At 49.3% G+C, this 14022-nt stretch overlaps 2 protein-coding genes across 3 annotated transcripts in view; one reads left to right on the forward strand and one right to left on the reverse strand.

Annotated features, from left to right (window-relative positions):
- Nucleotides 1-14022, forward strand: part of ATG10 (autophagy related 10) — a 105985-nt gene extending 91963 nt beyond the window's left edge. For both annotated transcript variants that reach the window (XM_037372801.1, XM_037372802.1), the window contains exon 8: nt 13863-14022. In XM_037372801.1, the coding sequence (XP_037228698.1) occupies nt 13863-14007 (145 nt within the window). In that variant the 3' untranslated portion in view covers nt 14008-14022. The remainder of the gene's footprint in view (nt 1-13862) is intronic.
- On the reverse strand, nt 2472-4972 carry RPS23 (ribosomal protein S23). The gene is made up of 4 exons (XM_037372806.1): nt 4843-4972; nt 4375-4534; nt 3649-3769; nt 2472-2671 (listed from the first exon to the last, which is right to left on the reverse strand). Exons 1-4 carry the CDS (start codon nt 4844-4846, stop codon nt 2525-2527), a joined length of 432 nt encoding a protein of 143 aa, XP_037228703.1. The 5' UTR covers nt 4847-4972; the 3' UTR covers nt 2472-2524.

Raw genomic sequence — 14022 nt, forward strand, 5'->3', positions numbered from 1 at the left:
AAGGATTTGAATCCAAATCTCACAAATTGCCAGATGACTAAACTACAAAATACCCAGTAGTAAAGATTCCCAATCTGTTCTTAAATTTAACTCCCATTTGTAATATAAATTACTGAATACTAATCAAAGCAGAGCCTTTTGGGTCAACACACAGATGAATTGTGATTATAATGGGGGAATTGTTTACACTCTTTCACTTCAGCCTAGTAAGTATTTTGAGGTTTTGTTGCATAAGGTAGCTCTAACCAAAGAACCCTATAAGCTTTGTGCAAAATGTACTTTTGGGAGCCAAATTCAAGATAAAATACATGAGTACAAGTATCAGAGAGTGGAAGATCTGGTGGCAACGATTCAGAGGCTGATACAGAGGGGCATGTTGGCTTCTTGGTTGATGTTCTCTTCTGTAATTCTCTATTAGTTCTGTATTAGTCAAATTTTAAAGCGATGTTGAAAAACTGGACAGTAGAGAGGGGAAAAATGCCAAGATAAGAACTGATGAAATACTTCAGTTTTTCAAATAGCTTGATTATGGTGCAGACATCTTTGGAAAGTAAAAAGAATTGAACTATTTAGAAGTTATTTCTAATCTAGCAAAGAAAGCCAAAAAGCCCTACTGAAAGACATGCTCAACTCAGCACACAGCAGGTGAACGGTAACAGCTGAAATGCACTGAAAGAAAACGGGTGTCTTCAAATCAGGCAGACTCACCCAAGTTCAGACTTAATTTGCACTCAAGAGGAAATCAGCTGGGTGATGTTCTACTGGCTGTGCGGGACAGAGGCGAGATGAGGCAAATGGTTTAATAACCCCTTTGGGACCTAAATCTGATTGTGTCACATGCCATTGCCCATCTTCACACTAGGCACCGTAACTGCTGTCATTTGAATACCATGAATAAATACCATTTTCAACATTTACAGTGACCATTTTCAATTTGAGGAAGGCTGATTTCCAAAATATGCATTAAAATTCATGCAATGCCTCCTCCCAACTTGCCTGAGGAAATGTTTTGATTCCTGATGAATTTAATAGTCCCAGAGAAACATTAGAATTTTTTGGCCAGACTTAGTAGTAAGAAATTTAATTTCAGTTCCTACAAGAAGAGCTTTATGAGTGACATGACTACTGAAGATACAATTCCAGCTACACTAGGCATCTGTCTCTTCTAAAAAAGATTTGAGTTAATTAAGTTCTGAATTGCATTATTTATTAGTTAATATGAACATCTCCCAAACAGTATCTGTGCTCAGCCGCTGGACAGGCAAAACCAAGAGTAATACATTGTGCTTCAGGCTTTGAAAACACCAAGCAACAAACTACCCAACAAACATCCTCCTTCACATAGTTATGCAACAGTTAACTATGTAGTATCCAAAGGATAAGTTGTTATTCTGTAGTCCTGAAAACTAATTGGTTCTTTCTTTGTACCGTGGCATTTTATAAAACTGGAATTGCCTCATTAAAACATAATATTTTGAATGACTACAAGGTCACAGTAGATCCGAGGTTAGTTCTCTATCTTACTCCCTGACATATTTTCATTGAAAGACTTACATTCCCTCTGTGTTGTATTAACATCCAGTAAGAAGTACCCACTCCCCCACACCGACAAGAACAAGGAAACACTGCAAGGTGTGGCAGGGAACTTGCTCTCTAACACCTTCCACTGCAGAGCAGCCACCCCTCGCGATACAGGTTTGTGATGGTGCAGCCCCTCCAGATTATTTAAGACTGTATGACCCCAAAGCAGTAGTTAGCCCACTGCCGTTTTTGGTGCGCGTAATACTTGTCCGCTCTGTACCGGACCATGTGGCAGGGTGACGGTGCTCTCTTCCTCCATGCTTACAGCACTCCAGCCCTCAGAAACTATGTAGGCAACGGAGGAAATACTGGAGACCTTTCATTTCTACAATGCAGCGTACTTTCTTGGGTCAGGGCCCCATCAGCTGTGTTACAGTGCCACACTAGGACCCAAGCTTCAGTAGCCTTACAGCTCTGCACAACTGGCAGCCTCACAGCCCAGAAATTGTTTCATGGGGCCCTTTTCATGACATTTGCAGGAAGAAGGGTTTGTGAGGGGACAGAGGCCTTAGAAGGATCTACCAATCCATCCCAACAGCGGGACAGTCACTACTCTAGTTAATAAGCTGAAGAAGCATTCATGAAGGTGCTGCCGACTGGGGATGGTCCGCAAAGCACTGTAACACCCCCTTCATTCCATGAAGTAACTCTCTGAGGTTCCCAGCAGACAGCTGTATGGCTCCACACAACAGAAAGGTAAATTTGGAAACACAAGTGCTTTTCAAGCCTACCTGCTGGTTATACAGATGCTCTGGCTCTCTTTTGTCATTCAACTGCAAAGCATTTCATACAGAAGGGAAAGCCAGCTGCCAACAGCAAAAGACTACATGCCAACATCTGAGGTCACTTGCAGATACAAATTAAAAAACAGTACGCCTTAACAAACATGAAAGTTTTTCCAGTCAAAAAATTTATTGACATTCTCGGCTAATTCCATCTAAATTTATGATCTTGGTCTCTCCTTCTTGCCCTTGTACAAGGCCAACAGAGAGACATTGGCTACTTTGACAACCTTGAAGCGAACTCCAGGAATGTCACCAACAGCATGACCCTTCCGACCAAAACCAGCAACCAGAACTTCATCGTTTTCCTGCAACAAAAGACCATGTAATTACAAAGGTGTAAATATTAAACCTGTACATAACTCTGAAATGGGCAACGTTAAATTTGAGCCACACCATAGACTTCCTTAAGCAAAGTGTAGAAATACTGAAGGCTACTGATATATACACATGGATAAAGGACTATTACCTCTTCAGTGTTTGGAAGCATCAGCCGAGATGTCATTTAGCTTGCAGCAGCATGGCTGAGAACTTTACTAAGGATTCTGGTAAGTACAAAAACATCTCTGGTGTTTGTCATCTGCCTCTGCAGCTACAGCTTTAAGATACACATGGTGCAGAATGCCATGAACCCTTGTCCAATTGTTGTCTAGAACTCCCGAATTCTTGAACTTTGACTCAGTGCTTAACTAAACGTGCACAGTTCACGTCAAGCTGACCCTCTATAGTTGTCAAGAATGCTGAATGAAGGGACTTCCAGTGAAGGGAGTCAGATTCAGGAGAGAAAAGCAAAGAACACCCTACCTTTGTGATGTAAGTCACGTGCACTCAGGCTACCCTGTTTATGTTATAGTTAGCTCTTATGGTCTTCAGCCTTGCCCTAGAAGTGAACTCTCCTCATTATAATACTAAAAATCACACCCTCAAAAGGGAAGACCCAGGGCCCACTAAAAGACCCTTCCTCAGAGCGTGCGTAGTAGTAAGATAGGTAATGGATATGTGGATGCGTAGCAAATCATCTATATGGAGTTGCTCTCTGGGCAAGGAAACTGCGGTAAGGTTTTACATACAGTGTTTGTACTGCAGTATACCAGCACTGTTTGCTAGCATCCACACTCAGTAACAGAACAGAATCTCTCTCAGCGTGCAAGACTGGCTTAGCGCACACTGGGAATGGACTCACTCTCACTTTTAGACAACCAAATCACCCCTTAAATCTGTCAATTACGTGGTTTTTTTTCCCCCCTGACATGTAACTTTTTATAGATTAATTCTTGAAAATTACCTCAATGAAGTTCAGGCAACCATCGTTGGGAACAAAAGCTGTTATTTTTTTGCCGTTCTTAATCAGCTGGACTCTAACACATTTTCGGATGGCAGAGTTGGGCTGTTTAGCTTCTACTCCACTAAAATGGAAGTACATGGAAGTTAGCAAAAAGCAGTTTGATGAACTAGCAGATACTCATTACACCACCAAAAATCACCCGACTACTCTGTTACATGCAAGTTTGATCTATACTTCAAAACCAAAACCTATTAGCTATTTATTTAGCTACTCAATATATAAACCCACAGTTCCCAAGCCAAGTAAAAACTTACTATCACCTACAGACACATGCTAATTCAATAAATTAAAACCTGAAGGGGGGGGAGTGGAAAGGGAGAAGAGAAACACTTTGGAGCCCTGGCAATGTCCCAATAAAGCTTATAAATTATGAAATGGGAAAAAAAAAAAGGGCAGAAAATAAGATGAGGTCTTTGCCACAAAGCACACACACAATGTTTCTCCCTCCCTCCAAATCCTAACCTGAGGTAAATACTATTTTTATTCTTTTGCTTCTAAATAAGAATTTTCAGCGACACGTGTATAAGAAAAAAAAACCCTTCCGCACAGGCATCTGGAAAAAATAAACCACGTTTCCAACCAAGCATCAGGAAGCTAATGGAAACGTGGCACGTTGCAGGCAGCAAAACCCCAGGGGCACCTCCCCAGCCCCCGGGCTCTACCCACACTTTCTCCAGGACGATGCCCTTGGCGTGGGAAGCGCCGCCGAAGGGGTTGGCCTTCAGCGCCGTGCCCAGATGCGCCTTCTTGTACTGCTTGTCGTGCCACTTCTGGTCGCGGCGGTGGCTGCGCAGCTTCCGGGCGGTGCGGAGCCCTCGGCACTTCCCTGCGGAACGGGGCGGAGGGGGATGAGGGGGTCGCTCCCGCCGCCGCAGCCCCCCAGCCCGGCCCCGGCAGGCGGCCCAGCGGCCCCCCCCCCCCTCCATCCCTCCCTCCCCCCCAGCCCCGCCGCGTGCGCGGGGACGGGGCGCAGCCAGGCCCGGCCGCGGCGCTCCCCGGAACCGCTGGGCCCGGCGCCGTGAGCGCGCAGCGCCGGCGGGGCAGGCGGGCAGGGCGGCGCGGGCGGCCCCGAGGGCGGCCCCGAGGGGCGCCCCCCGGCCCGGCGCGGCCCGGCGCGGCCCCGCCGCAGCTCACCCATGCTTCCCTCACGGCGGCGCGGAGCGAAAGGGGCAGGCGCCGCCCCCGCGCGCCGCTTAGCTGCGGCCGGAAGGCCCCGCCGCGGGCTGCCCGCGCCGCGCCTGACGGGAACGCAGCCCGGCCCCGGCCCCGGCCCGGCTCCCTGGCGGCCGCAGCGCCTCGGCGCCGGCTCGTCCTCCGTTCCGTTCCGGTGCGGCGTCAGCGGGGGCTGCCGGCCCGGCCGGGCAGGGGGGCAGGCGGCGCGCAGGCCGCCTCCCGCGGCTGAGGGGGCGGAGCGGCGCGGGGCCGCGGCCGGCCGGGGTGGGGCGGGCCTCGGCAGCCGGCGCGGTGCGGCCCTGCCCCGCAGCGCCCGGGTTTCCCGTGCTCCACGGACGTGGAGGGTGGCTGCCCGGCGTGGGGCGGGCACGGAGCAGTCTGAGGAGCGCGGAGCACGGCGGCATCGCCCCTGTTGTGCGGAGAGCGGCTTCGCCTGCAGCTGGGGCGGCCCCTTCCCCCTGCCGCGCTGTGCCCGCAGCTCGCCAGGCCCCGCCGCTGCTCGGACGTAGGCAGCAGGCGCCTGCCGGGCTGCTGACAACGCGAGCAAAAGCAGAAACCTCCGGTATTTAGGGTGAGCGAGGAAGATAGCAACGAGTTCTAATAGTAGCTGAGCAGAGCCAGGAATTCTTACTTCCAGCTTTTGACTTAAATGACTACATTGCCCCCAAGTCTTCCAATGGATCTGCACCAGAGTAAAATCACAGAATCACAGAGGGGCTGGGGTTGGGAGGGACCTCTGGAGATCACCCCGTTCAACCCCTGCTGAAGCAGGTCACCTACAGCAGGTTGCACAGGATCGCATCCGCGGGTTGGAATGTCCCAGAGAAGGAGCCTGCACGGCCTCTCTGGGCAGCCTGTGCCAGCGCTCTGCCACCGCCAAGGCAAAGAAGTTCTTCCTCGTATTCAGGTGGAACTGCCTGGGCTGCAGTTTGTGCCCGTTGCCCCTTGTCCTGTCACTGGACACCGCTGAAAAGAGCCTGGCCCTGTCCTACTGACACTCGCTCTTAAGACATCTGTAGACATCGATGAGATCCCCTCTCGGTCTCCTCCAGGCTACACAGGCCCAGCTCTCTCAGCCTGTCCTCGTAAGGGAGATGCTCTGGCCCCTCATCAGCTTCGTAGCTTCTGCTGGACCCTCTCCAGCAGTTCCATGTCTCTGGTGAACTGGGCAGCCCAGCACTGGGCACACGCTCCAGATGCGGCCTCACCAGGGCGGAGCAGAGGGGGAGGGTCACCTCCCTCCACCTGCTGGCCCCGCTCCTCCTCGTGCCCCCCAGGATCCCACTGGCCACCTTGGCCACACGGGCACACTGCTGGCTCATGGGCAACTTGCTGCCCACCAGCACTCCCGGGTCCTGCTCTGCAGAGCTGCCCCCCGGCAGGTCACCCCCAGCCGGTGCTGGTGCACGGGGCTGTCCCTCCCCAGGTGCAGGACCCTACTCTTGCCTTTGTTGAACATCATGAGGTTCCTCCCCACCCAACTCTCTGGCCTGCCCAGGTCTCGCTGAACAGCGGTGCAGCCTTCTGGTGTATCAAATCCTCTCAAAAGAAACATTTATTAATTTTGAAAGGTACCGTTTGTCCACACTGCGAAACCAGCAATCTGCAGATGCCAACTGAACAGTCACAGCTGCCTCATTGAAGCAGTCCACTCCCTAAAAGAAAACGTCATGAACTTTCACATTTTGGAATTACTATGAAGGGGCAGTAATCAGATCTAAATGTATCTTTAGTAACATTAGTAACTAAATGTATCTTTAATAAGCTTGTGTTTACAACTTAAATACAAAATACATACTTTGTGTGTTTATGCAGGGGTGTTTTTACATTCAATCTGGATAGAATAAATAATAAAACCCCATTAAATAATTTAACACCCTCCCATGAACCAACGAATAAAACCCAGAAAACCCAGCAACAGTTTCAGGAGGAAACATTAGTATTATGAAAAGCAGCTCTTTAGAAGATGCAATTCTAATGAGGAAAATGCAATCGCTACTAATTTTAAGAATAGGGAAGTTAATCTTGTAAAAATGCTACAGTTTTGCTTTACAATCTTAATACTAGGAATGCTTCAAAGCTGACTAGGAAGGAAATTGATAATATCTATTATTTGATATATGTTTGATATATATATTGAAAATGTAAGGTGAACATACTGAAAGAAACTACAGCATTTGGTGCACAAATATTCACTAAGGCCTGAAGATCTAGGAAAGGTGATTTGAGATGCTGCTGCTGTAGGTTTTGCTGTTACTTTTTAAACTTTAGGAGGACTTTGGGACACTTCTGTTATGACAGGTTTTCCTCATTTCACCATGTTCTTTGAAATCAGTATTGGTTTATTGAATAACAAAGGGAAGTGCTCAGGTTTAGTTAGGTGTCATCCATGGCAAAAATGTTCACTCAGACATCTCATCCAGCACTTAATAACATGCAGGGGATATATTTGTATAAACAAACCATTTAGTATGACACAGAAAGACATACAAACATTATCAAATGAAAATGTCTGTCAGTGCTTTGACTTGCACAAAAGGGACTTGGGAACTTGGTCTCCCCTTCCTGCCCTTCTACAAGGCCAGTAGAGAAACACTGGCCAACTGACAGCCTTGAACTCCAGCAGTGTCTCCAACAAGGTGATCCTTCCAACCAAAACCAGCAACCAGAACGTTGTAATTTTCCTGGAATTTAGCAGCAACTGGACTGCTAAAAACCACCGTATGATTTAATTGAAATAGCATGTAAGAATAAAGTCAAGGAAGGCTGGCAACCGAGACTCACTCTAGTAAATTCACACGCATACGTACAGCGGAGGAGCTGCCCCTGAGTCTGTTGAATTAGCCTCAGGTTGGAAAATTGGAGCTCCATCGTTTCGCAGCCTGTGCTTACTAACCCGCAGATCAATCGCAGTAGTTCTCCGCTCCCCAGAGCGCATTTCCCAGCAGTTACACTGGGACAATTAACTTTATTGGCTCCGGATGCAGGTTATTTACCTCGATGGAGTTCAGGCACCTGCTGCTGGGAGCAAGGGCCGCTATGTTCGTGCCGCTCTGGACCAGGGGGTGCTGACACGTTGCCGGACCCCGGAGCTGGGCCGCTTTGCTTCCTCAACTCCGTGTGCCGGCGGAGCCAGCGGGACCCCCGGCAGCAGCCCCTGCCCCTGCCACCCAGCCTGCCCGTGGCCCTGCTCCCGGCCGCAGGAGCCTCGCCGGGCTCTGCAGCCCGTGCTGCACGGGCAGCCGCCAGGCCCTGCGCTCGGGGGTCCCTCCTCGCCCCGGCCGGGGGTCTGCAGTGCAATACCCCACATCAGCGACTCCGCGGGGCACGGCCCCGAGAGGGCCGCCGGCAGCTGGGCGGTAACGGGATGTTTTCCTTGGAGGACACCGGCACTGTTACATAAGCGCTTCTAAAATTAAATGTTTCGGTTGGCCGAGCAGATAAATCCACCCTAAATCCCACCATTTATCTTAAAACTCCCGGTATAATCCGATCTCCAGCGTTCCCTGTGAAATCTGTCCCCAGACGCCACGCAGGGCTGTAAAACAAAAGCCCCAACAGGCGGGGCTCCGGGACCGAGCTCTGCAGCCAGCGCCGCCCGCTCCCCCCGCCCGCTGCCCCGGCCCGCCGCCCGCTGCCCCGGCCCGCTGCCCGCTCCCCCCGCCCGCTGCCCCGGCCCGCCGCCCGCTCCCCCCGCCCGCTGCCCCGGCCCGCCGCCCGCTGCCCCGGCCCGCCGCCCGCTCCCCCCGCCCGCTGCCCCGGCCCGCCGCCCGCTCCCCCCCGCCCGCTGCCCCGGCCCGCCGCCCGCTCCCCCGCCCGCTGCCCCGGCCCGCTGCCCCGGCCCGCCGCCCGCTCCCCCCGCCCGCTGCCCCGGCCCGCCGCCCGCTCCCCCCGCCCGCTGCCCCGGCCCGCCGCCCGCTGCCCCGGCCCGCTGCCCGCTCCCCCCGCCCGCTGCCCCGGCCCGCCGCCCGCTCCCCCCGCCCGCTGCCCCGGCCCGCCGCCCGCTCCCCCCCTCCGCTGCCCCAGCCCGCTGCCCCGGCCCGCCGCCCGCTCCCCCCGCCCGCTGCCCCGGCCCGCCGCCCGCTCCCCCCGCCCGCCCGCGGCCCGCTGCCCCGGCCCGCCCGGGGCGGCAGCCACCCGCCGCCCGCCGCCATTCTGGGCGCCCCGGGCCCCGCCTGCCGCCCCTGAGCCTCGGCCTCGGCCTGCCCGCCGCCTGCTCCCGCAGCTCCGGGGGTCCCTCAGCGCAGCCCCCTCTGCCAGCGCCTGAAAGGCCTGAAACGGGCCTCTTCCAGCGGGGAGAACAACAAGGAGGTTGAACAAAAAGCGGAGGGGGAGTCAGGGCTTTGACCGCCTCGCCTGGTACCTCAGAGCCTGTGGGTTTCCCTCAGTTGAAGGGAAAGTGCCTTAAGAATGCCGATGGGTGTAAAACAGAGCGGGCCCTCCGGCTGCCACAGTGCTGTTCTTCAGGGGAGTGGAGATAGACAGGCCCACGGCCTATCTCCAGGGGAGTGGGCCCTCTTCCTCAGTGGCAGACGTACCTTGTAACGCAGCCTGAGCTTTTCTGGTTTTTTTTTTTGTTTTGTTTTGGTTTTTTTGTTTCGTTTTGGTTTTTTTTAATTTTTTTTGGGGGGGGGGGTGAGGGGGTTTGGGTTTTTTTTGGTGTGTGGGCCCTTTACCCCCCATTGCCCATCCCCATCCTATCCCCCCCCCCCCCCCAAGGTAAACCAGGAATGAGAAGCTTCATTCTTGATTCAGTCTCTTTCCAGACTAGCTGCAGCAGGGCCGGGAGCCTGTGTGGATGTTTCTCGGGATAGGATTGGCATCATTTGGGGTTGGGAGTGGAAGGGAGGCTGGAAAGAAAGTTGTAACAGGATTAAGTTTTGTATCATCCCGACCAGCGTGGTGGAGGTGAAGGCTGAAAGGCCTATGGGCAAATCGGTTGCCCAGAGAGGATTTTGTTGCACCTGAGACAACCTTTTCCTGTGTGTTAAGGCCAGTTTTCTGCCCATGCTTCTGTTGCATTGTCAGGGCATTGTGAATGCATCTGAATTAGAGGAGCAATGCATGTCTTAAAGTAATAGTAATGATACACTCAGTGCTAATATGTCATACAGTGGCTGATACCTCGTACTTTGGTTAAGACATTTATTTTAGAAAGCTGCACAGTTCATGGTGACCAGATATGTCACCTGAAGGTAAGTATAAACTGTTGAAAATAAATAGTACCATTGTCTTGTCAAAGAGATAAATTATCCCTGGTTAAAAGTATGTCTGCAGTCTCATTAGTTGCACTCAAGCTCAGTGTGTGTGTGATCGTTGCAGCATCAAGCAAAACAGCTGTCATCTTGGGGTGTCCATCAATGTGTATGCAATCATCTCGTGTCACAGGGGGTCTGCTGGACTGTGGTGACACATTTGAGGATGTGTGGGATGCCAGAAATACTGACAGGCTAGCCTGTCAGCTTGATTGTTTGCTTCAGAAACCTCAGAAAACTGTGAATCCTTGAGCTGAATATAATTGCCAGCTGCTTTTTTAACTACCTTTTCTGCAAGGTAGATCCAAAAAAAAGAGAAGTGTTTAAAGTACAGTAAGATCTGTGCCTCCTCCCTGGTGATGAAAATGTCTGAACTGCCACTGTACTAAGTAAAAAACTAAGTGATAGCCGCTTTATCATCAAAGGATGAATCTTGCATTAATCACGTGCAAAAACTTATTGCCAGAGGGTGGGGGAAAGATGATAAACAGCATTCTAGTCCTCTTGTTTGGAATATTGGCCACTTTCAGACTACCATAGCTCATCTTGTAGGACATGAACAGAACTGTTGACTTCCCATTGACTTTGCCCTGCAGGAGGTTCACTGGGTGCCTTTGTGGAGCTGAATGTAACCTCCTGTGTTCGACAAAACAGTGTGGGGGCTTTGCTTATGATCCTCTCTTCACCCTTTTTCCACTGTGTATGTATGTAGTTGAAGCATGTGGCCGAGCAAGCTTTGTTTAGCTGATTGCAGTGAAAAACAGGGAAATGTACAACAGCGATTCATCAATGGAGTCACAAAAGCACATCTAATCAATCCCTTGCCAGGACTACTGCATGTAAGGCTCCATTCAAGTTTTTGTTTTGAACTTAGTAATGTGGAGGTGGTTTTGTCATCATTCTTCGCCAGAATGAACTAAGTGCTTAGGGTGATTCTTTGCTTTCAACACATCTAATTTCTTTTTAGATACTGTGTGAGTCTGCTTATGCTTGAACCTCTTAAAAAGCAACATATTTGAGAACAAATACGTATCTCAACATACTTAAGAACTGTATATTGCATAGAGAATATTTAATACTATTATTGCTGTTATTAGTATTACTATTATTAGCAAGTGTCTGTCACAAACAAGTGGTTTATGTTAAGTCATCTAAAGAATTGCCATCAAAGGTATGAGTGAAACAGTTCTTGTAGGAATTTGTGGGAGTGTGACTTCACAGAGTTTGGTAGTAAGGTTCACTCTGTCATCTATTACACAAATAAATCAAATCACACAAAGAAGAATCAAAATTAAAATTAAGTTGGAATGATTTACATAGCAACTAAAAACTCAGAAGGGTAAGGGAGACCGTCCTGCTGAGTCACGAGGTTCAGAGTGGACTCTCTTGCTTTCTAAACTCTTAATAGAGTTTAGGTGCAGCTAGATCCGATCCTAGTCTCAGAGATAAGTCAATGCTTTATGTCTCAAGGATCTCTTAAGGTTTTTTTGGAGTTTAGAGGTAGTTCGTAGGATTTTAGCAGCGCTTAATCATTGACTCATTTATCATTTACAAAGTGCATCAAATGGGTTTAATTTAAATTATAAAAGCAGCTTACCTGTGGATGCAAAAAAGATGATACATATACTTAATATGAGGTACCTAAATCAATTCACACAACACACACACAAAGACACAAAGGAACAGATGTTCAGAGACACATGTACAAAGCTATACCTGTTAAAAATTCCCCTTGAGAGCAGTGAAATACTCACGTCACATGCCTTTGCATTTCTCAACAGACAAAGGGTGGAGCCTCATGAAGCGGGAAGATCAGCCCAGGCACCATCATCAGCTTTTGGGCTTGGTCACCTTAATATTGCAGACTTGGGAGTTCACAAGTTCTGAGAGATGTCCCACACAGAAGGAGATGCTGGCTGCAGCTTGCTGCAGTCCAGGACAGCTCAAAGTGCCTCACTTAGGACTGCTTTTTATGGGGTTGGGGATGATTGGCTTTCATTATCAGTAATGTTCTGTCCTGGCTGCAATCTGAGTTGGTAATTAATGCATTTTAAAAAAAAATTCCATTGATGGTGGTATCATGCCACTTGGAGTCGTAATCAAGACTGTTCCCAGGCTTGTTATAGGATGTTATGGTCCAGATAAGGAATGTTCCAAGGCTAGCAGGTGGTGTTGGTGTTGAGATAAGGGATGTTTCTGGTACAGCCAGTGCAGTTTGCCAACTCAGCCATGCAAGAGCTGCTGGTACGGTCAAGGGACACTTAACTGCCTAACTCATTACACGGAGTCCAAGGCCCAACAGGGATTCCTGTGATTATAGAGCTCAGGGGAGGGGGTGAGGTGCACCACCACGGTGTCAAGAGGTAAGGGAAGATTTTTCTTCATGCTCTTTACTTCTAGCATTATTTCAGATGATGACTGCTGGTGAGTGAATTGCTATCAGCACCCATAGGACTAGTGTATAGTGAGAAGGTCAGTACACTGGTTTAACGTCTGTTTACAGTTTGATGTTACATGTTTTCTTGGTTTTCTGCCTTTGTTTCTGAGCAAATTGACATGTACTTTTCCCCTCTTTGACTATCTGAAACAGTGGTCTAAGAAGGCAGGTTCCCTCTAGAAATTGATAGCACCGTGGAAACACACAGGCTGGAAGTACAAATAAAGATACATTCTGTTGTCACACAATGGACTACAAGACATTATCTTGGATTAAGCTGGTACTGACTTTAGCTGTTGCCTGCCACGTGTTGTTTACACTACTTTCTCTCACTTTCTCTGCCCTCAAAGGACACATTATTTGTTCATTTGTGCCACACTGGTTTGTATTTCAACGTTTTTATTTCTTAGCTTTTGCTCCCATGCTGTTGAATAACACTTAGAAAATAGCAGTGTGTGAATGAACTCTCAAGGCATCATCAAAAAGCCTCTCTGTGCCTTTTCCTCCCCACTTATTTAGGAGGGCCTATGGGTCAGGAGTACTGAAATGTTTAACAGGATAGTGACATTAGTGGCTTCACAGTTTTTAGAAGAGTGTGTGACGGTTCTGCCTGTTCCCAGGGCCACTTAAAATTTTCAGCTGAGCCACATCTCTGTACTGGTGTAATTATTCTAAATTTAGCATCATATATTTCTGGTGCATCACGTAAAATTTAGACATTATTTTCAACTGGTACTTGTTTATCACTGCGTTCCCTTATCTCATTTTTCAAGCTGGGATTCTCACTTAAGTATCTGGACTCCTCCTTAAATTGGAAAGAAGCAGTACTACTGAGGACAAGCTGTTGATAGATTTCTAAGTAGCGAATACTCTGTGTACCACTGGAGGAGAAATTAATTAAGATGGTAAATCCTTTTTAGTAATTACAATGCTAAAGCCCCTATCTTTATCTTATATCTGGAATGCAACAGACAGGAGATCTTAATCAGTGAAGTAGGGCTTACCATGTGGTCACATCAGCAGATAGCTGACATTAGCTGCTGAGTGAGAAAGCAGCGGTTGTGTGTGAAGTATGTATGTACATAGACAGATATATACATACATGAATACATATAGCTGTTAGCAGGAGCAGGTTGTGACTATGTCCTGTCTGATATTTAAGTGGAGAAGGGTGCAGTGTGACAAAATGTCAGGTAAGCAGTGGTCCGAGCTTCCTTTTGAGAGTGAGCTGCCCATGCTGAAGGCGGGTACTAAGAACCGTTTCTGCCTGGACCCCAGAGTTCCCACAGATCCCACATATCCATGACCGTGTTCGTGAAGGTGGCCAGACTGCACATCAGCATGCTGCAGAGCGCTGTCATTGCACCCAGTCCACAAGTAAGAAACCTGATTTCAGCTTACCTGGTCCTGTGTAGACACTTTGAATGCAAGTGAGCAATGTGTGGAGAA

The sequence above is a fragment of the Falco rusticolus genome, chromosome Z, assembly GCF_015220075.1.
Source record: "Falco rusticolus isolate bFalRus1 chromosome Z, bFalRus1.pri, whole genome shotgun sequence".
Classification (NCBI taxonomy): Eukaryota; Metazoa; Chordata; class Aves; order Falconiformes; family Falconidae; genus Falco; species Falco rusticolus.

What these genes read in the sequence shown, in the direction of transcription:
- RPS23 (XM_037372806.1), bottom strand. An exon ending in GGCATCGTCCTGGAGAAAGT is followed by an intron (nt 3,770 to 4,374) that starts GTGGGTAGAGCC and finishes CTTCCATTTTAG; the next exon opens with TGGAGTAGAAGCTAAACAGC. An exon ending in GTTGCCTGAACTTCATTGAG is followed by an intron (nt 2,672 to 3,648) that starts GTAATTTTCAAG and finishes CTTTTGTTGCAG; the next exon opens with GAAAACGATGAAGTTCTGGT.